The sequence below is a fragment of the Pleurodeles waltl genome, chromosome 3_2 (assembly GCF_031143425.1).
Source record: "Pleurodeles waltl isolate 20211129_DDA chromosome 3_2, aPleWal1.hap1.20221129, whole genome shotgun sequence".
Lineage (NCBI taxonomy): Eukaryota > Metazoa > Chordata > Amphibia > Caudata > Salamandridae > Pleurodeles > Pleurodeles waltl.
In genome coordinates, this window is record NC_090441.1 from 85601528 (window position 1) to 85620995 (window position 19468).

Genomic DNA, 19468 nt, shown 5'->3' on the forward strand with positions numbered 1-19468 from the left:
TCCCTTGGCACAACAAGGTTGTGCAGTTGTGCAGTTGCGACAGTGAAGGGTTATCTATCTGCATGATCTGCATTTATTTGCTTACCTGTCCAACCCTCTGTTTAAGTCCCCTGTGGTTCTAAGGTTTCTTAAGGGTTTGTCTAATAAGTTTCTTCCCACTCCATTCATAATGTCTCAGTGGGATTCAAATTTAGTTTTGACATACCTGATGGGTACACCGTTTAAACTGTTGTATAGTTGGCAGTTGAGGCTCTTTACACTTAAAACTGTTTTTCTCATAGCAATCACGTCAGCTAGGCGTGTTAGTGAGCTGCAGGCTCTAAGTGTAAAAACCCCGTTTATCACTTTCCATGCTAACAAGGTGGTTCTGAGAACCAGAGGGGCTTTCCTGCCAAAGGTAGTAACTCCTTTTCATCTAGGGCAGTCAATCGCCCTTCTGTCCTTTTACCCTTCTTCCCCATCCCTCTAAGGAGGCGGAAAGGCTGAACTGTCTGGATCCAAAGAGAGCGTTGGGCTTCTATATGGCCAGGACGAGAGAGTTTCAGAAGGATGATCAGCTTTTTGTCGCCTACATGGGCAAGATGAAGGGCAAAGCCGTCCACAGAAGAACACTGTCAAGGTGGGTCATTCTTTTCATTAAAATATTGTATGTACTGGCAAAGAAGGATCCTCCTGAGGGCATTAGAGCTCTACTACTTCTGATTTGGCTAGAGGTGTACCTGTTGTCAACATCTGCAAGGAAGCAACGTGGGCCTCCCTCCTCACTTTCACAAAACATTACTGCTTGGACTCAGAAGTGAGGAGGGGCGGCCATTTTGCCCATTCTGTGCTGCAGTACTTCTTCGTGCAGCCAGATAGGCGCCTACCTCCGAGTGCGCAACTGCTTAGGGATTCTATTCAAAAGGTGAGAAATACACAGGTAGATGTATTCATCAGAAGTACAAGTTACTTACCTTTGGTAACGCTTTTTCTGGTGCATACAGTATCTATTGTGGATTTTTCACTGACCCACCCACCTCACCTGTCTGAATTTGCCAAGAATACAGTTACTTATGTATATTATATATGTGTATTACAGATAATGTATATATTATACAGAATGGATTTTGTTATAAAAGTGCAAATATATATGCATGCACATATATATATACATTTTTTTAGTTGAGCTCGCACATGTTGTGCTTGTGATGTTGGTGTTCATCAGTTTGCCTCGAAGGCACGGAAAAAAAAGTGGATGAATCTGACGTCAGCACGCCGGCGAGGACTTCTTATGGCTCCAATGACATCCAATGGAGTCGCGTGCGATGCTGTTCCATTGTGACGTCCTCATCGACATGGAGAGCTAGAAAGAAAACAATTCTGTCAAATGCTGGCGCATTGGGAGTATTCAAAAGGTGAGGGACCCACAGGTATCTACCAGAAAAAGCGTTACCGAAGGTAAGTAACTTGTTATTATGCCATCACTGCCTAAGAAGTGCCACTTCAGGAAGGTGGGCATTTCCAGTTCGTGACTGGTTCTGGTGCCCTGTAAATTAGTGTTCATTCCATCTGTCCTGAGGGAAGAGCACATTTGTGCATTCCCCAAATGACCGCTGTAAAACTTGGGCATCCAGGACAACTAATCCCTGACATTTGGGGTCTGGTCAGATAGGTGGGGGGAGAGGTTGCAACACTTAGGGGGTGATTCTGACCCCGGCGGTCGGCGGGAGCACCGCCAACAGGCTGGCGGTGCCCCGCAGGGCATTCTGACCGCGGCGGTTCGGCCGCGGTCAGAAGTGGAAAACCGGCGGTCTCCCGACGGTTTTCCGCTGCCCTTTGGAATCCGCCATGGCGGCGCAGCGCATCCGAGACCCGCCAGGAACAGGATGGCGGTGAGGGGTGTCTTGGGGCCCCTGGGGGCCCCAAAAAGAATTTCAGTGTCTGCCTAGCAGACACTGAAATTCGCGACGGGTGCTACTGCACCCGTCGCACTCCAGCAACTCCGCCGGCTCCATTCGGAGCCGGCTTCATCGTTGCTGGGTCTTTCCCGCTGTGCTGGCGGGCGGCCTTTTGGCGGTCGCCCGCCAGCACAGTGGGAAAGCCAGAATGGCCGCCGCGGTCTTATGACCGCGGTGCGGTCATTTGGCGGTAACCGCATTGCGGGCGGCGACCGCCGCCCGCCGCGGTTAGAATCACCGCCTTAGCCTCCTGGAGCCAGAGGCTGGCACACTTAAAGATGCAGATCTGCATTCCAGGACCCCAGGGCAGACAGGTAGGAAATTTAGGGGAGACATCTGTGGTTCAAAGGAATACCCTTTGAACCATCCTCAGCTTCAAATCATTCACCTAGTATAAAAAGGGCTACTCAACATCTGCAATTCAGAGTACCACCTATGGATACGCAGGATCAGTGCGGCTGGACAGTGTCAGTGCACTGGCAGAGGAATCTGGGTGCCCAGGAGGCTAACTGTCGGAGGAGGGCATACGTGCACTCTTCCAGAGCCTCTGGCTAATTGCCTGCTGCAGTATGGCCTCCTGAGAGTGGCTCTCCAAGGGTAAGTTGGCTTGACCCCTGTTTTCCCGCAGGTCTCACGGAGATCAAAGGACTCCGGAGGGGTACTACATGTTAATCGGTAATATCTGGAGAGTGGTGCTCTCTGTTGTGTGTACACTGTGCCGTATTCCACTGGGCACTGTGCGTGTGACCTAAGGAAGAAGTCTGGAGACCAGGTGCTTCAGATGTGGGCTAGCAAAGTACTACTTGCATAACTAGTGTGTGGCCATCAAAAGTAAGGACCACTGCACCCTGAGATGGCTGGGGAAGTGAACGTATCACCATTGTGGAACCCTGCTGGGGCTTCGCGGAGGTCGAGTGGGGAGCATTCCTCGCGTGTGAAACCTCAACTGCATCCTCATCGTGTGCTGTGCCCGAGGAGTGTTGCACGTGGCCTAGTGCAGCTCAACAAACCTTCATCAGGTGTGTTTGTCTGGAGTAAGAGTTTAGTACAGCTAAGGTCATAGCGTACTGGACGGAGTACCTCTATCCAAAGGGGTACGGGAAACCAGGAATTGGTTGGTACCACCTTCTGTCTCAGGGAACCTCAAGTCATCAGATGCCTGAGTCGTGCCCTTTGTTGTGTGTGGACAGGGCACAGAGCACTTTCTACATTGGATCAAACCTGTCTGGGAGGCCAGTGGACGTTCCTGGGCTCGATATACGACACGATTTTGTGGTCGCAAAAGGCAAATTTTACCTTTTGTGACCGCAAAATGGCCTTTTAAATGTACCATCCATATTTTGCGAGCCAGCATGCAAATACCGACTCACAAAATAGGCATTGCGACTCACAGTTAGTAAGGGGCCTCCCAAGGGCATCCCTTCCTACTTCGGAGACGCAGTGGCGTGTATGATGGTTTTGTGACCGCTATTACAGTCGCAAAACAATCACAGTTGCCACCAATTTCAAACTGGTGCTAACCCATTTGCAAATGGGAAGGGGTCCCAATGGAGTGGACCAGGGCCTGAAGGATGGCACAAGAAAGCTGAATTAATCTAGTTGGGGGAGAGGGCGTGCGTCAGGCCAGCTCCCCGTGTTCCTATCTCATCCGGGGATCCAAGTCAGTGGGCAGATTTATGATAATGGGGGCCAGGACCCCATTCCTGGAACCTCAAGAATGTGGGAAAGTGGTGCAGCGCTTTCCCCACTATGCAAGGTGGGGCCCGGGACCCCATCTGGGGTTGACGCAGGATGCCGTTGGAGAGAGCAGACACACAGAAGCCCTGCCAGCTCCCACAATGGCATGCAGTGGTGCTTGGCCCAGGGAGCTGGCGAAGGGAGCAAGGGGTGCCCTCCCCACACTGCCCTCCAGCATGGCAAGCTCTGGGGTACCAGACATGCCACCCCTCCCCCTCCATAAGTTGAGGAACGCGGCACAAAGCTACTTAGGAAGTAGAGAAACACAACAATAAAATCACAGCAGCTCTCCCCGCCTCAGGGGTGAGCTGATACTATGATATTCACTGATCTTTGGAGACCCGCCCCATAGGGCTTTGCAGGCCTTTTATTTAAAATGCAATTTTGTTCATATCTTTATCTATGGTGGTCATAGAACGATGAGACCACCACCAAATTACTCAGCATAACATGCTCTTGCTCCTTGGGTCATCTTCTGGGTCCTCACCCTAAGTTAGTGGCACCCCAAAATCATCACCTTCCCTTTTTTTACGTGCATTTTCAAGTAAAAGTTTTTGCTCTACACCCAGTAGTAGTTTGCCCTGAAAGGGCCTTGTGTATGATGACAATTTAAAAAACATGGAGAGCCTAAAAATGTTTATGGCACTGTTTATTCGGTGACACCCTCTAGGGGTTGATTGTATGGTTATACTGCAATGCATTTTCATGTGGTTATGCCCCCTAGGAGCTGAATGCATGGTTACACTGCAGTGTTTATCACCATGCTGTTTTCATGTGGTTACACCCTCTATGGGTTGATTATATGGTTACACTACAGTGCTCTTCACCATGCTATTTTTACTGTGATGCCCTCTAGGGTCTGTTCTGATCATTACAGTCTAATGCCAAACATAAGAAAAAAGGCACAAACTCAAATTTGATTTCTGATGAACAATTCTTTTTTTTCATGATTATTGCATATGTTTTTTTAATCCATCATTATCGCAATGACTCATGCCAGAGTAATATCATTATTATACAATGACTGTTGGAACATTCTTGATATGTTTGGGTGACGCCTCCAGGGGGTGACCTGTGACTACACAATGTCATTAATGGTATGTCCCACCTGCCAGTGTATATTTGTAAATTACTGCATAGTATTTAGTAGTGTGTGTGTAATAAATGTACTTCTCTTTTTCTAAAGACAAAGTACTGACTGGACAATCATTTATTGACTGTTATTATTGTGTGCTAGTGACTGGTAATTACTAGCCTACACCACCTTCCTTGAGTAGGTCTTCGACTGCTCTGCCTTGCTACCTTGTGAGAGTAAAGCGCTAGAAATGGAGTGTTTGGTTCCCACTGAGGACAATTGAGGAACAATTAGTTGTGCTGGCCACACAATTAATAGCCCAATTAAAAAAAAAAAAAAATTGGTTCACGCAACTTCCTTTAGGGTGGAGAGTATTTTCTGATATTTTCCTGACAGAAAATATTTAAATTTTTCTGTAATATGCCATCACTTTGGGACAAATGCCCAGACTGTGGCAGGGAAATGGCAAAAACCAACTTGCAAGGGATCTGTATCCTTTGTTTGACAGATTCACATGATCCCAAGAGATGTCACAGAGAGAAGATTTGCCTGTCTGCCCTTCAGGAGTGTCAGAGAAGGCAATATTCCCTGGCTGGAGAGACTTGTGAGGAGTGAGGAAAGACTCATACCTCTATCACTGCCCCTATTGCACCCTTCCAGGACTCCCTGAGGTGGAGATCAAAAAGGAGAAAATGTGGTGAGACACAGCATCAACTTTCGATGGCAAGTACATCAACCTCAAGAAGAGCTATAGCACATACTTGATGAGGGATGGTTAGATGTTGAAAATCTACACAAGGAGAAGACGAAGCCTATTGACATTGAGAAGAATATCAACGTCAAGACCTTTGATGCCAAGACATGGTTCCACGTCAAGACATCAACCTCCTGCAGAGAATAAAACAGCAGAGTGGCTTTCACAAAGAAAATCTTGCAGACTTGCTTCCACATCGGATTCTGAGTACTCCCAAGCGACTTTCCGTTCCATACTGGCACCTCGAGTCATCATACTGGATTCTCCTTCTCCATGATGTATGCTATCTTCACCGCCTCCTCAGAAACCTGCAGAGTCTCCTCCTCCTTCACCCTAACCGCTGATTCAAGCTGTATGTCCCCGAACATTACCTTCTCGGCCACCATAGTTACCAGTACCAATGGTACTCGTGCCAAGGGATGCTAGATTTCAGTCATGTCATGGCAGTCCTTGTCACAGGTCTAGGTAGATCTAGGTCCAAATCTTACTGTTATTACTGATCAAGGACTCCCAGGCGGTCACGCTGAAGATGTGATTATCCATTCCGATCAAGGTTGTCAAGATCAATCAGACAACCAATATTTCGGGTCTCTACTCTCTTACATTGACAGTTTCAACTCCAGTGAAGATTTCTTCTGTAGATGATATTAATATCTTCCAGGAGGCTCTTATCAGAGGTGCCAACAAATTAAATATTAACTTGCCAGCTACTGCAACCGCCACACTGATCATTTTTTAGATACTGCCCCAACGGTCCATCTCAAGACCATTTCTACTTCTGGTTCCAAGTCTCATAGAACTAGCCATGGATTACTTCCTTAGTCCAACATCTGTCAAGGTTACACCATCAAGCCTACTGAAAAATATACAGTCCACACAATCAGAATCTGTTATTTCTCTTTGCGGATCCCAAACTGTACTCTGTTATTGTTTCAGCTTCAGGAAAGCGCCATGACACAGCCCCTTCCTCTACTGTTCCTTCTGTTAAGGAGAGTAAGAAGTTGGATTTCATGGGTAGGAAAGTATATTGCACTTCCGCTGTCACTATGAAAGCAGCACATGTGTCTGCCCTTCTTGGAAGATACAATAGGTCCCTCTGAATACAACAGTTCACAGAGCACCTGCTGAAAGACACATATCAAGATTTCCAAGAAGTCATTCATGAGTACATGACAGTGTCCAACCAGATCATAAGTGCTCTGGCTGTCATGTCCATCCTGGCAGCTCATAGATATTCTCAATGGTTTTGCTTTATGCTGCTCTTCCGGCATGAAGACAGAACTCAACACTGGGCAGTCAGGCTAGCGAAAAATAAAGAAAATATCGGAGACATTCCTATAGGTCTTACAACTGCTGGTATTTGCATGACGGGTTCAAGCCCCGGGCCTCAAAAGCAGCCACAACGACCACAACAGACACATCAAAAGCAGAGGCATCAGACTAAAGGCAGAGGAGGTCAATAGCACTGTGCCAAAGCCACTAAGCCTAACACTGTTGGCAAGCAGAAATTTACCTCTTCTCCCTCTTCTGTTCCACTGCTGTAGGGGGAAGCATTACATTTTACCTGGAAGAGTGAAAAAAATACATCAAGGGAAAATGGGTTCTGAAAATTTTGCAAAATGACTACTGTCTCAGATCTTCCACCAGCAACACCCCAAAGAAATCATTCCTATGTCCCATAATTCTTGTAATATCGTATGGGATTTTTCAACCACAAAGAAGATCATCCTGCTGGAAAGACCAGTATACTGATCTAAACTGCCGGCAATGCGCCTACAACCTGGAATCATTGCTGCATGCCTTTTGCATTTGCCCCGCTCCTGTTCTGGAAAGAAGAAAATTGTTAAACATGATTTCCTAGCTAATAACATCCGCTCATGTAGACCTGTGGTAATAAACTGGCTTAAGGATGAGTCAATTCCATTTTGCTGTAGGGGGGTAACATTTTTATAACTGCTTCATAAGAAACTGAATAAGGGAGACTATGGAAAACTGCTTCAGGAAAATTCATAAAGAATTAGCTTAAACATTTTTTCATGATTATAAATGACTTTTAGTTGCCAAGTTTTTAAATGTTTTACTGTTAAGTGTTAATTTTATTACTTGTAGCATGTGGCCATGTCTTATATTGCTATGGTTTTTATTAATCGAGCAATAAAGTATAAACTATTAACAAGAGGTCTTCCCCATGCACTATCAGTAGGAGCAACTATTGCAAGAAGTCTACATCCTCTTGCGAAAACAAGTGGTGGAAGAGGTCCCAACTCCTCTCAAAAGAATGGATTTTTACTCCTGTCACTTTCTTGTATAGAAGAAGGACAAAGAAACAAATTCAGGCCCATTGTAGACATGACAAAGGTGGACAAGTGTATTTGAAAAGAAAGAAATCAGGATATTGGCTCTCCATCATATCTACCCCCAACTCCATCATGGAGATTGACCATACTCAGTAGGTCTGCAAGATTTCTGTTTTCAGATCCCGATATCCAAGAAATATTGGAAATTCCTAAGGTTCATGGTGGAAGAGACCACTATCAATACAAAGTCCTTCCTTTCAGTCTAAAGTCTGCACCACCGACCTTTTCCAAATGCATGGCCTTCTTGACAGCTCACTTCAAGAAGAAGATATTCAACTATCCATACTAGGCTGGCTTAACAAGGCTCCTTCTTACCAATACGCATTATCGGATTGCTATCAGAGCCCGCAATTGACTGGGACCGCATATAAATGACAAGAAATGCATCTCTGTACCAGTTCAATTCCTACACTATTTGGGAGCAGACTCAGATGCAGTGCCCACAAAAGAGTTTGCTTTGAAAGAGAGACGATTATCTATCCCTCAGAAATGTTGTGTTCTTAAGAGAACAGACCTTCCAAGGGCAAAGAAAATATCCCTGATATTCTATGATCGATTCAGTGTGCCTTTCTGGTTCCGAATGCATGTCTGTGCATGAGACCCCCTGCAACCGTTGCTAGAGGATCAGTGGAATCAACTCTCAGGAATATGGGAAGATGGGAAAGTGATCCTAAGGACTCACGAAGAGCAATCCCTCAGCTGGCATTGCTGTCCAGAAAACCTTCACAGGAGTACGAGTTATCATCGAGACATCCCAGCACTCATCATAGTGACAGGTGCATCTCTTGAGTTGGAGTGCTCAGATGGATCATATTCATATTCAAGGCGTATGGTCATCGAAGGAACAGACCTATCACATCAACATTCTAGAGTTAAAAGCAGTAGCTCTAGCTGTGAAGGCTTTTCGTCTGTCATTCAAGACAAACTCCGTCCTTGTTCAAACGGACATTGCAAGGGCCATGCATTATCTGAACAAACAGGTAGTAACTAATTTGAGACCTTGGAGGCACAATTGATCAGGAATCTCAGGATTATGGCTGTCTGTCTGCCAGGAAACCAGTATGTTCAGGCGGGCACTCTGAGCAGAACAATTCAAGAGAACCACTAATGGGTATTAAATGATGCTGGCCTTCAAGGGTATTACATGTTGCCAGCCTTCAAAACATCTTTTGCGATTGGGATTTCCCTCAATTCCTTAAAGGAAGAAAACATGAAATACCCATCCTTTTTTCCTGCCAGGGACTTTGGGGAATACCCTATGGATCAATTGGTCAGGCAGATTTCTTTACAACTTTCCTCTGATTCCCCTGATTCCAACAGTGGCTATTAGTCTCACTTGAAAGCCAGAATGATTTTCATTGCACCCTGGAGGCCTTCTCAGTGCAGGTTCACAGACCTCCTTCATCTGTCAGAGGGTCCACACAGAAGGCTGCCTTGCAGACCTGACTGTCTTCACAAGTTCGGAGGCCAGTTTCTACACCCCCACCTTCAGTGATTGAACTTGGAAACTTGACACCTGAACTCATACAGTCATCTAAACCTTCCTCAGGAGTATATGGATGTTTTCATAGAAGGCAGAAGACCTACAAGAATGCCCTATTCTTTTAAATGGGAACAGATTATGCATCTGGTGTGCTCAAAACAATTTAAATCTTCTCACCTGCCAATTAGCCCCAGTTCATCCATACATCCTCCATTTAGCTAAAGTGAAGCTGTAATTTTCCTCCATCAAATCCCATCTTGCAGCAGTCACAGCCTACCAAAAACGCCCTTTACAAATGTCCTTTTTCTAAATTCCTGTAGTCAAGAATTTCCTTGAGGGCATTATGAACATTTATCCACCTATAAGGACACCACCTACTTCTTGGGAGTTGAATATTGTCCTTTCTGCATTATGGGTCCTCCCTTTGAGCCTTCACATAAAGCTTCCCTTCAATACCTATCTTGAAAGGCTTCCATTTTTTGTTGCTAATTTCTCCATAAAGTGATGGACATCTTACTTTACATTAAAAAAAATTCACTGAAGAAAAGGTTTGGAAGTATAAAATGATCTCACTTTACGTTTAAAAAAAGACTTAGAAATTCAATGAAAACAACAGTGATTAAAGGGACATTATACTTTAAAAAATGCCATTAAAATATAACATTTTAAACTAACAAAACCGAAAAATTCACCAGTTATAGTTATCTCAAGTAACTAGAACTTGTGTCCTAAAGTGACTATAACTCGCACCCATTCCTGGGTAAAGTCAAAATATGGACAGCACATTGTAAGGGTCAGTGCTTTGTATTACACATGTTGTAAACCCATGCGGGGTAACATCTGATATTCCTTTTAATTCCCTTTTGAAGTTGCACCACAGTCAATTAAGAATCATGAAATTATCTGGTATGCTTTCTTTTGCTAAACCAGTAGAGGAAAAGTTTCAGGAGCCTGGTACAGTAGTCAAAAACGTGAACTAAATGTTTGTTGCATGTAGAACTATGTTGATTTTAAAAGAAGAGGTTGTATATTCTGTAATAGAGGCTTCTCCTCTAGAGTATAGCATTGGTAGGGATTAGAATGAGAAAAAAATAAAGAAACGTTCTACAAAAGATATTAGACCTAAAAGAATGTAGACTGTTGAATGGTAGCAAGGATTAAAACACCAACAGTTGTGTTATAGGAGAACCAGGATAGCTATGGAGGGCAAACAAGCACAAAGAGCATGATAATAGTAAAGCTTGTAGAACAAACATCAAAGGCTAAAAATACTAACCCAATGAGGAAAACATTACACAGAAAAGTAAAGTCAAGGGAAACTTAGGAATGCTAGTGGTTGCATGCTGATTAGAAAAGCACAGACTGTATATTTGTTTTGATAACGAATGTTATTGATTTTGCAGAAACAATTGAATGCACAACATAAAACAAAAGCGAAGGCAAAGACAAACAGGTATTCTCCCAGGCCTCCAAGCAGGCCTCTACATGGTTCTTCACTTCGGATATGCATTTTTGCACCAACACATTCTAAAAGACCATCAGTTCTTGGTATACCAGGGGTCCCCCACGACCGGTCAGTCCCAGTCCATATGCGAATTAGGTACACCATGTGGCTTCCCACTTCCCCAACACCTTCTTGTATTTGCCCGGGCACCCCCTTGCTTCATATACTAGTTTTTCGCACTGGGTGCACCAGTCCACTCCCCGTTGCCATTTGGCCAACGACGGTGCCGCCCTTGCCTTCCAGCCCGCCACTGTGTCTCTTTTGGCCACTAAACAGGCTACTCCCAGGAAAGTCCGATAAGCCTGTCTAGATCCTACCCCTCCCCCCCATTACCCCAAGCAAGAATGGCAATGGGGCCGCCTCCACCCCCTCCTGCAGAACCCCGGAAATCTCAGATGTCACCGCTCTCCAGTAGGTTGCAATGACCAGACAAGACCACACCATGTGATAGAAGTCGGCATTCGGGCCTGCGCATTGAGGACAGTCCGCTTGGGGCCGGAGGCCTGCCCTGTGCAACCTTAGAGGTGTGAGGTAGGCTATGTGCAGATAGTATGTCTGTAGCACCCGAAAGTGAGTGGCTATGGCTAGAGCCTGAGGGGCCATCAGCGCCTCCCTCCAGTCCTCCTTCTCCATGTGACCCAACCACTCCTCCCACCTCCGATGAAGCCCATCAAGCGGTCGAGCGGTTTTGGTGACCAGGGAGCGGTAAATCTGTGAGACCCCCCTTTGCCCAGGCTCCCCATCATCACCTTCGCCTCCATGGGACTGAACTCAGGGATAGTTTCTACAGCCTGGATGTACACCTGCAGCGCATGACGAAGTTGCCGGTACCTGTAGAACTGTGTTTTATTGAGTGAAAAGAGTTGTTGGAGCTCCTCAAAGGATCACATGCGCGGCCCCTCCCAAACATCACCCAACAAGGAGATTCCTATACTGTCTCATCTGTGGAATCCCTCCAAAGCCAAGACCTCTGCCAGCCACCCCCCATGCCATAAAGGAGTCTGCTGAGTGAGGCGGGCCCACCAACCTGTCACCTTCTGAGCCTCACGCCAGCCCAACAATACCGCTTTAGTCACCCCAGGGGCCACACTGGGAATGGGGCGTCCATAGAGCATCTCAAGTACCCCGGGGTAACTCAACACCTGGAGTTCCAACTGGTATGCTGGATCAGTCCAACCCCCTCCCATCCAGTCGTTTATTACCAGCAGGTGCATTGCAAGATAGTGGTGGTAAATGTTGGACATCCCCAATCTGCCCTCGTAACCGTCCCTTTGGCAGGAGTCAAGGGCCAGTCTGGGTTGGGAATTGCACCATAGGAACCGACGTGCCACCGCGTCCATCTCCTTGAACCATTTCCGTGCAATAGGGTGCGGAAAGTTCTGCAGCAGATAAAGGAACCTAGGAAGGATCATCATTTTATAGAGTGCTATTCTGCCCAGCAGATTAAGAGGCAAGGTCTGCCAGCGTTGAAGGTCTTCCTTGATCTGCCGAGAGAGCGGGGAGATGTTAGGCGCCCAAGCTAAATCTGGCAACAAGGCCACTTGTACACCCAGATATTTAAAGCTATTACGTCGGATAGGGATGTCTTGCTGCCAGTCTACGCAATCCCTAGAGGGATGCAGGGGGACCAGTAGAGACTTGAAGAACAGACTGTATATTTAATGATAGAGGTTTGTTCTCTAAATATGGTAGAGAATAGAATGAGAAAAAAGGAAATGTTCTACAAATGTTATTAGATGTAAAAGAATATGTAAAAAACTGTTGAGTGGTAGGAAGAGTAAAGCTCCAACAGCTGTGTAAAAGGAAAACCAGGACAGCAGCTATGAAGGGCAAACAAGTAAAAAGATGGTCATAGTAATAATATGGAACAAACAGAAAGGGAGAAAAATACTAACCAAAATGAGGAGGTCAAGGTTTATGCAAAGTTCATCCTTCAGAGACTGAAAGAAAGGTCTGAGGAAAATTATCTAATTACAATCAAGGAAGGAAGGAAGGTGGGTTCAAGAAAGACTACTCAACAATAGGCCATTGCTTCAGCCAATGGTCATAGCTAAGAAGTTAATAGAAATTATGGGAAATGTTTGCCCTAGTCACTAGATAGATATTGTGGGATAGTTTAAAAGAGATTGGAATTCCCAGTGGCCTATTAAGCGTACTGAAAGAGGTTCAAGGGGGTAATTAGGTGACAGTAAACCTAGATCAAACAGCACATTCTATAGAAGATAAAGATAAGAAATGGATTGCGGAAAGGTTGTATGTTGGCCTTAATATTATTTGTACTTTATTTGAGGGATTTGCCAACAGTCTTGTCTTAAACAGCATAATTTTCTCCTAAAATGGGAACGATTTAAGAAGTCTCCTGAGAATGGGATTTTAGCTATTTATTATTGTAGCCATCTACAACTCCATTGTGGTATTCATGGAGAATGGAGATAATCTTCTCTTATATTTCTGCTTTTCTAAATCCTAAACTGAGGCAAGCAATTTTGAAATTCCTTACAGGCCTAAATCCGTACTATGCCAGACTTGAGTTGGTATGTTGGCTTAAAAGTAGGAGGCATCTTCAACTATGGATTAAAGATTAAGGGGGTCATTACAACATTGGTGGGCGGCAACCGCCGGCCGCCAAGTTGTAACCGCTGTGTGTCCGCCAATGCGGCCGCACTCCCGCAGTGCCCATAATGACATCCCCGCTGGGCCACAACATGGGAGCCAGCTCCAAATGGAGCCGCCGGTGTTGCGGCCGTGCGACGGGTGCAGTTGCACCTGTCGCGCTTTTCACTGTCTGCTATGCAGACAGTGAAAAGCTGCACAGGCCCTGTCAAACCACCAGGAAAAGGTTGGCGGTAGGGGGACTCGTAATCCCCCTACCCAGCACTGCAAACAGCGCTGCCCTGGCGGATTATCACCGCCGGGGCAAATATGGCGGGAAACCGCCGGCCCCGGTGGTGCGACCGCACCCTCTGAAGCACCGCCAGCCTGTTGCGGTGCTTCAGCCAAAACAGCCCTGGCGGTCTTGGACCGCCAGGGTTGTAATGAGGGCCTAAATGAATTACTTTTCATGTGTCATTAGATTATTTACTTTTAAATAGAAAGAGGGGCAGATTTTTTAAACCAGTTTTCATGAATTATGGAGTAGATAACTGATGGGAGGCAATTACGTTTCTATTCTCCTTGCAGGTTTTAGACATCCTATATCCAATACAGCTTGATTTTTTAAAATTAATTATTAAGTATGATATTACTTAAGTTGCTTATGTATTTAATAATTTTAAGTGTAAGACTACAGTCTTAATAAACTATTGTTTTGAATTGAATTGAACTGAAGCAGGAATTAAAGATTTCCCAGCAAAGTTTGAATTCTATTAAGGACATGAAGGCAAGTATTATGCTCCACTTTCTCTCCTTTATTCTCTAGCAGCAGGATTTAAAGTAACACATTTCCCAGGGTAACTACATTTCCCAGGGTTCCACAGGAAATAAAACATTTCATAACCGATCAACAGTTTGAGCGGCAGTCCATATACATTCTCTCAGCTGCTTGTGAAAGTCCTGGGTCTCTCCACCTTTCCCGGTAATCCTTCATGCCATAAAAGGTGGACGCCATTGGAGAACTAATGGGTGACACTGGTCTAGAGGAATCCTTAGACTATCTGGAGCGTGGGGAAGACGGATTGGAAAATCCCAGGAAAGTTCCAAAGAACTGGAAACCACACTTGTGACCTTCACAGTGGCGTGATCAGCACCACTGCCACTTGCTGCCTCTGGATTTGCACTTAGATTCTCGTGATCATAGGCGAACAGGGGTAAGGCACATCCCTTCTCGCTTGACCAGTCCTGCAGGAAGGCATCCTTTGCTGCCACCTGCAGATCCAGCTTCCAGCTGAAGAATCTCAGCAGTTTGGGGTCAAGCCTAAAGGTGAAAAGGTGGACTGAGAAAGAACCCCAGAGTGAGTTTAGCTGCGAGAAAACCCCAGAATTTAACTGCCACAAACTCCTGTTGGGCCATTTTCTTGAGCACCAGTCCGCAATTTGATTGGATGTCCCTGGAAGGTATTCCGCTAGGACTGAAATATTGTTGTCCAAGCAATAATTCCAAACCTCCTAGGCCAAATCCACGAGGAGTTTCGGGCGGGTGCCCCCTAGGTGGTTTATGTATCGTACTGCCAAGAGGTTGTCCATCTTCAACAGCAGACAACAATTCCCCTCTCTCTTGACCAGTACTGCACCTTAAATGAACCTGCCATTAGCTCTAGTCAATTGATATGCAGAGCTTGTTTCCTGACCATTCCTGCCAGAAAAGAGTTGCATTGATGAGGTCCGGGTCGAAGCCAAGGATGGTTTGACTGTTCCACGCCTACACCTGGGTCAGCCACCATTACATATTCGTCCGCACTTCGTTGTTGAGGGGAATCTGTTCTGAGCAATGAATACCCCTGTGCAAGTGGAAGGCTTTGAGTCGCTGGAGGGCCCTGTAGTGAAGGGGACCAGGGAATATGGCCGGGATCAAGGATGAGAAAAGGCCCACTATCCAGGCCACCTGGCGCAGAGAGGTGGAGGATTTGGACAAGGTCTTCCGTAGTTCCTTAAGAACAGGGGTCTCCAACCTTTTCTGTAGCAAGAACTACTTCTCATCACTGACGATCACTATGAGCTACTGAAGACTAAGGGCCTCATTAAGAGGTTAGTGGTCTTATAACCGCCAGCCTCGTGGTTGCGGTCGAACCACCGCACTCCAGGCGGTCCAACCGTCACATTACAACTCTGGCGGTCACACTGCAATCCCCACCAGGAACATGGTTTGCAACTGGCTGACGGTCCGAGTCGTTGTCAGCCACATCGGTGCTGAGTTTAGCACCACCGTGCTGATCACCGTCCCCTTTCCACCAGCCTTTTTATGGCGGTTTGACTGCATGTAAAGGCTGGCAGAAAGGAAGTGACCAGTGCAGAGCCCCCCCTGCCCAGCACCCTTGGAATGCACACTGTCTGTTTTGCCCAAACCTTTCAAAAGGAGGATTGCGTCCTGTAGTTGGCGCTGTAAGTGCACTGGACATTGGTGCATTGGTGCATAATGAGGAGGTCGTCATGGGAAATTACATGGCGGCATGCCTGAGACCGCAGGTGCTCTATCACCGGCATGAGGACCTTGGTGAAGCACCAGCGGATAGAAGAAAGCACAAAGGGGAGGATTTTAAATTTGTAAGTAATGCCCCTCTATTTGAACTGCAGGAATTGTCGGAGGGGAGGAAATATGGGGACTGTGAGGTATGAATCCTTTAGGTCGAGGTGCACCATCCAGTTGTCCGAACATAGCAAATCCCCTCCATTTTGAAATGACGGTAGACCAGCCAGCTGTTGAATTCTCGCAGATTTATAACCGGTTGTTGGCCATCATCTCTCTTTTGCACCAAGAAAATGTTACTCAAAAAACCTTGGGGTGTGGCTGTGAGCAAGCGATTGCGTCTCTGTGGAGAAGATTGTCCACCTCCAGATCTATGAGCCAGATCTGATCTTGGGAGAAAACTAGGAAGCATGGATGTGATGTCTGAATGGGAGAACTGTAGAACTCTATGTGGAAACCCCTTACAGTTTGAAGCGCCCAGGCGACTGAACTAGTAGCCTCCCAATTGTAAGCAAACAGGGCCAAACGACTCCCTACATTTAAGTGAGAGAGACCTGAAACACTCACCTGTTGGCTTTCCTTGGGGAAATCCTTTGGCAGAATCTCTGAATCCTCTTCCTCAATGGCCCCTTCTGATGGGGAAGAACTCTCCAGCACAGGATGAATCCTGGCCTCTGCAGTAGTTCTGTCCCCTGGGAGGGCCTAGGATATAGAAACGGCTGGCCAAGCGCCCCTACCTCCACCGGCCCCAGTGAAAAGATGGGGTTGGAACACCATTTTCATCAAAGACTACTGTGGTAACTGGAATGATGGAAAGCATTGCATCATTGGAGGGATAGAATGGAAGAGGATTCTAGATTCCTCAGGGAGACTGAAGTGGGTGTTAAGGAAGCCGTTGGAGGTGGTGAAACTTGTTGGATCTACTGGTGTGGATGGGATATTTCTTAATAAAGAATCCACTTGAACTGTAATCTGTGAGGACGTCTTTTCTACACTGGCGACAAGAATCTGGCTCATGGAATATCCTAACACATCAACATCACCCACCTCTACTTCGTTTTGCAACTCTCATGTTTTTCCTATTTAATGCTGCTGCTACAACCTCCAGGTAGACGGATGGTACATCTTTCAACGTTTAAAGAAAAGATCATCTTCCCTGGTGAGTCGGTTCATATCTAAACCTGAGTTTATTTCTGCTGGCGAAGGAAGAGGTCTCTTGAAAGCTTGTGTCTACATATATATTAACATGTTAGATGGCATGTGTAGCTGCAGACACACATGCTGTGCAAATCCCACCATCTAGTGTAGAGCTCGGAGTGTTACAAGTTGTTTTTCTTCGAAGAAGTCTTTTCGAGTCACGAGATCGAGGGACTCCTCCCCTTTCGGCTCCATTGCGGATGGGCGTCGACTCCATCTTAGATTGTTTTCTTTCCGCCATCGGGTTCAGACGTGTTCCTGTTCGCTCCGTGTTTCGGTTCGGAAAGTTAGTTAAATCTCGGAAAATTTGACGGTATTGTTTGCGTTCGGGATCGGGTTAGTTAAAACAGATCGACACCGAATTTTGAAGAGCTCCAGTGGCCCTTCAGGTTTCGATTCCCCGGCGGGGCCTGGTCGGCCCGACCTCGTGCGTATTCAAAGCTAATGGAACAGACCCCATTCCACTGCTGCCCCGAATGCCACAACAAGTATCCTTACACAAATCAGCATTTGGTCTGTAATTTGTGGTTGTCTCCCGAACACAAAGAGGATACCTGCGAGGCCTGTCGAGCGTTTCGGTCGAGGAAAACGCTAAGAGACCGGAGAGCAAGAAGACTTCAAATGGCATTGGCGCCGGCAGGACACCAACACTTGAAAGAAGAGGAAACCTTCTCCATCGCGGATTCGGACGAGGCAGAAACTGAACAGACGCCGAAAACCGTGAGTAGAACACCCCTGGCCAAAACTCACGGAAAATACATAAAAGCCCAGGGGACGCCACCGCCAGCAGGCCATGGCTTAACCCAAAAATTAGGTGACCGGCCATCGGCACCGAAAAAGGGCACGCACGTGTCGAAGTCTTCCGACTCTGGTCGAGATACCGGCACAGAACAGGCTCGACCCCGAGACACCGGGTCAGAGCAATCTCGACATCGAGAAACCGGCACCGAAAAAGATCGGCACCGAGAAATCGGAACACCGAAAGCCAAAAAAGTGTCTTCGGAGCCAAAAAAGACGGTTGAAAAAGTTTCGATACCGAAACATCCGGCTTCGGAACCGAAACGAAGTTCCTACACTGAGGAGCAGGGACTGTCCTCACAATTGCAAGGACACAAATTTGGCCAAGAGTTAGAAGCTGGGGAGCCAAATTACACGCAAAGAAGGCTCCACATTCAAAAAGAAACAGGGAGAATAAGAACTCTCCCTCCAATCCGAATGAAAATCAAACTTGCTTTCCAAGAGAAAGACAAACAGCCACAAGCAAAGGTGGCAAGACAAGTAACTCCGCCACCATCACCACATCGCTCACCACAACCATCACCAATGGCCACTCCACCAATGATGCAGTCCCCAACGCATACAGGGATGAGCCAAGATGACCCTGACGCTTGGGATCTTTATGATGCGCCCGTATCAGATAACAGTCCCGACTGCTACCCAGCGAGGCCATCACCACCTGAGGACAGTACTGCTTACACACAGGTGGTGTCCAGAGCAGCCGCATTTCACAATTTCACCCTGCACGCAGTACCAATTGAAGATGACTTTTTGGTTAATACTCTGTCGTCCACACATAGTCAGTACCAGAGTCTCCCTATGTTACCGGGAATGTTGAAACACTCCAAACAAGTCTTTCAAGAGCCTGTGAAAGGCAGGGCCATCACTCCAAGGGTGGAAAAAAAGTATAAATCACCACCGACAAACCTTGTGTACATCACGCAGCAATTAACACCGGACTCAGCGGTAGTTGGTGCAGCTCGCAAAAGGGCGAACTCACACACATCGGGGGATGCACCACCACCCGACAAGGAAAGTCGCAAGTTCGACGCAGCGGGGAAAAGAGTTGCGGCACAGGCAGCCAACCAATGGCGCATTGCCAATTCACAGGCCTTGCTATCAAGATACGATAGAGCTCATTGGGACAAAATGCAACACTTCATCAAGCATTTACCCAAAGAGTTCCAAAAGCATGCGCAACAAGTGGTGGAAGAAGGCCAGAGTATCTCTAATAACCAGATACGGTCGGCAATGGACGCAGCATACACAGCAGCAAGAACTGTAAATACAGCGGTCACCATACGGAGACACGCATGGCTACGCACCTCAGGATTCAAGCCAGAAATTCAACAGGCGGTGCTGAATATGCCTTTTAATGGACAGCAGTTGTTTGGGCCGGAAGAGGACACTGCTACTGAGAAACTTAAAAAGGACACAGATACGGCCAAGGCCATGGGCGCACTCTACTCTCCACAGATCAGAGGCACATTTTGCAAAACACAGTTTAGAGGGGGGTTTCGAGGAC

General features: G+C 46.5%; 1 protein-coding gene across 1 annotated transcript in view; it reads left to right on the top strand.

Annotated features, from left to right (window-relative positions):
• HSF5 (heat shock transcription factor 5) overlaps nucleotides 1-19468 on the top strand; it is a 333431-nt gene that overhangs the window by 124568 nt on the left and 189395 nt on the right. Inside the window, exon 4 of the mRNA XM_069226508.1 lies at nucleotides 19157-19165. Within this exon, the coding sequence (XP_069082609.1) occupies nucleotides 19157-19165 (9 nt within the window). The remainder of the gene's footprint in view (nucleotides 1-19156; nucleotides 19166-19468) is intronic.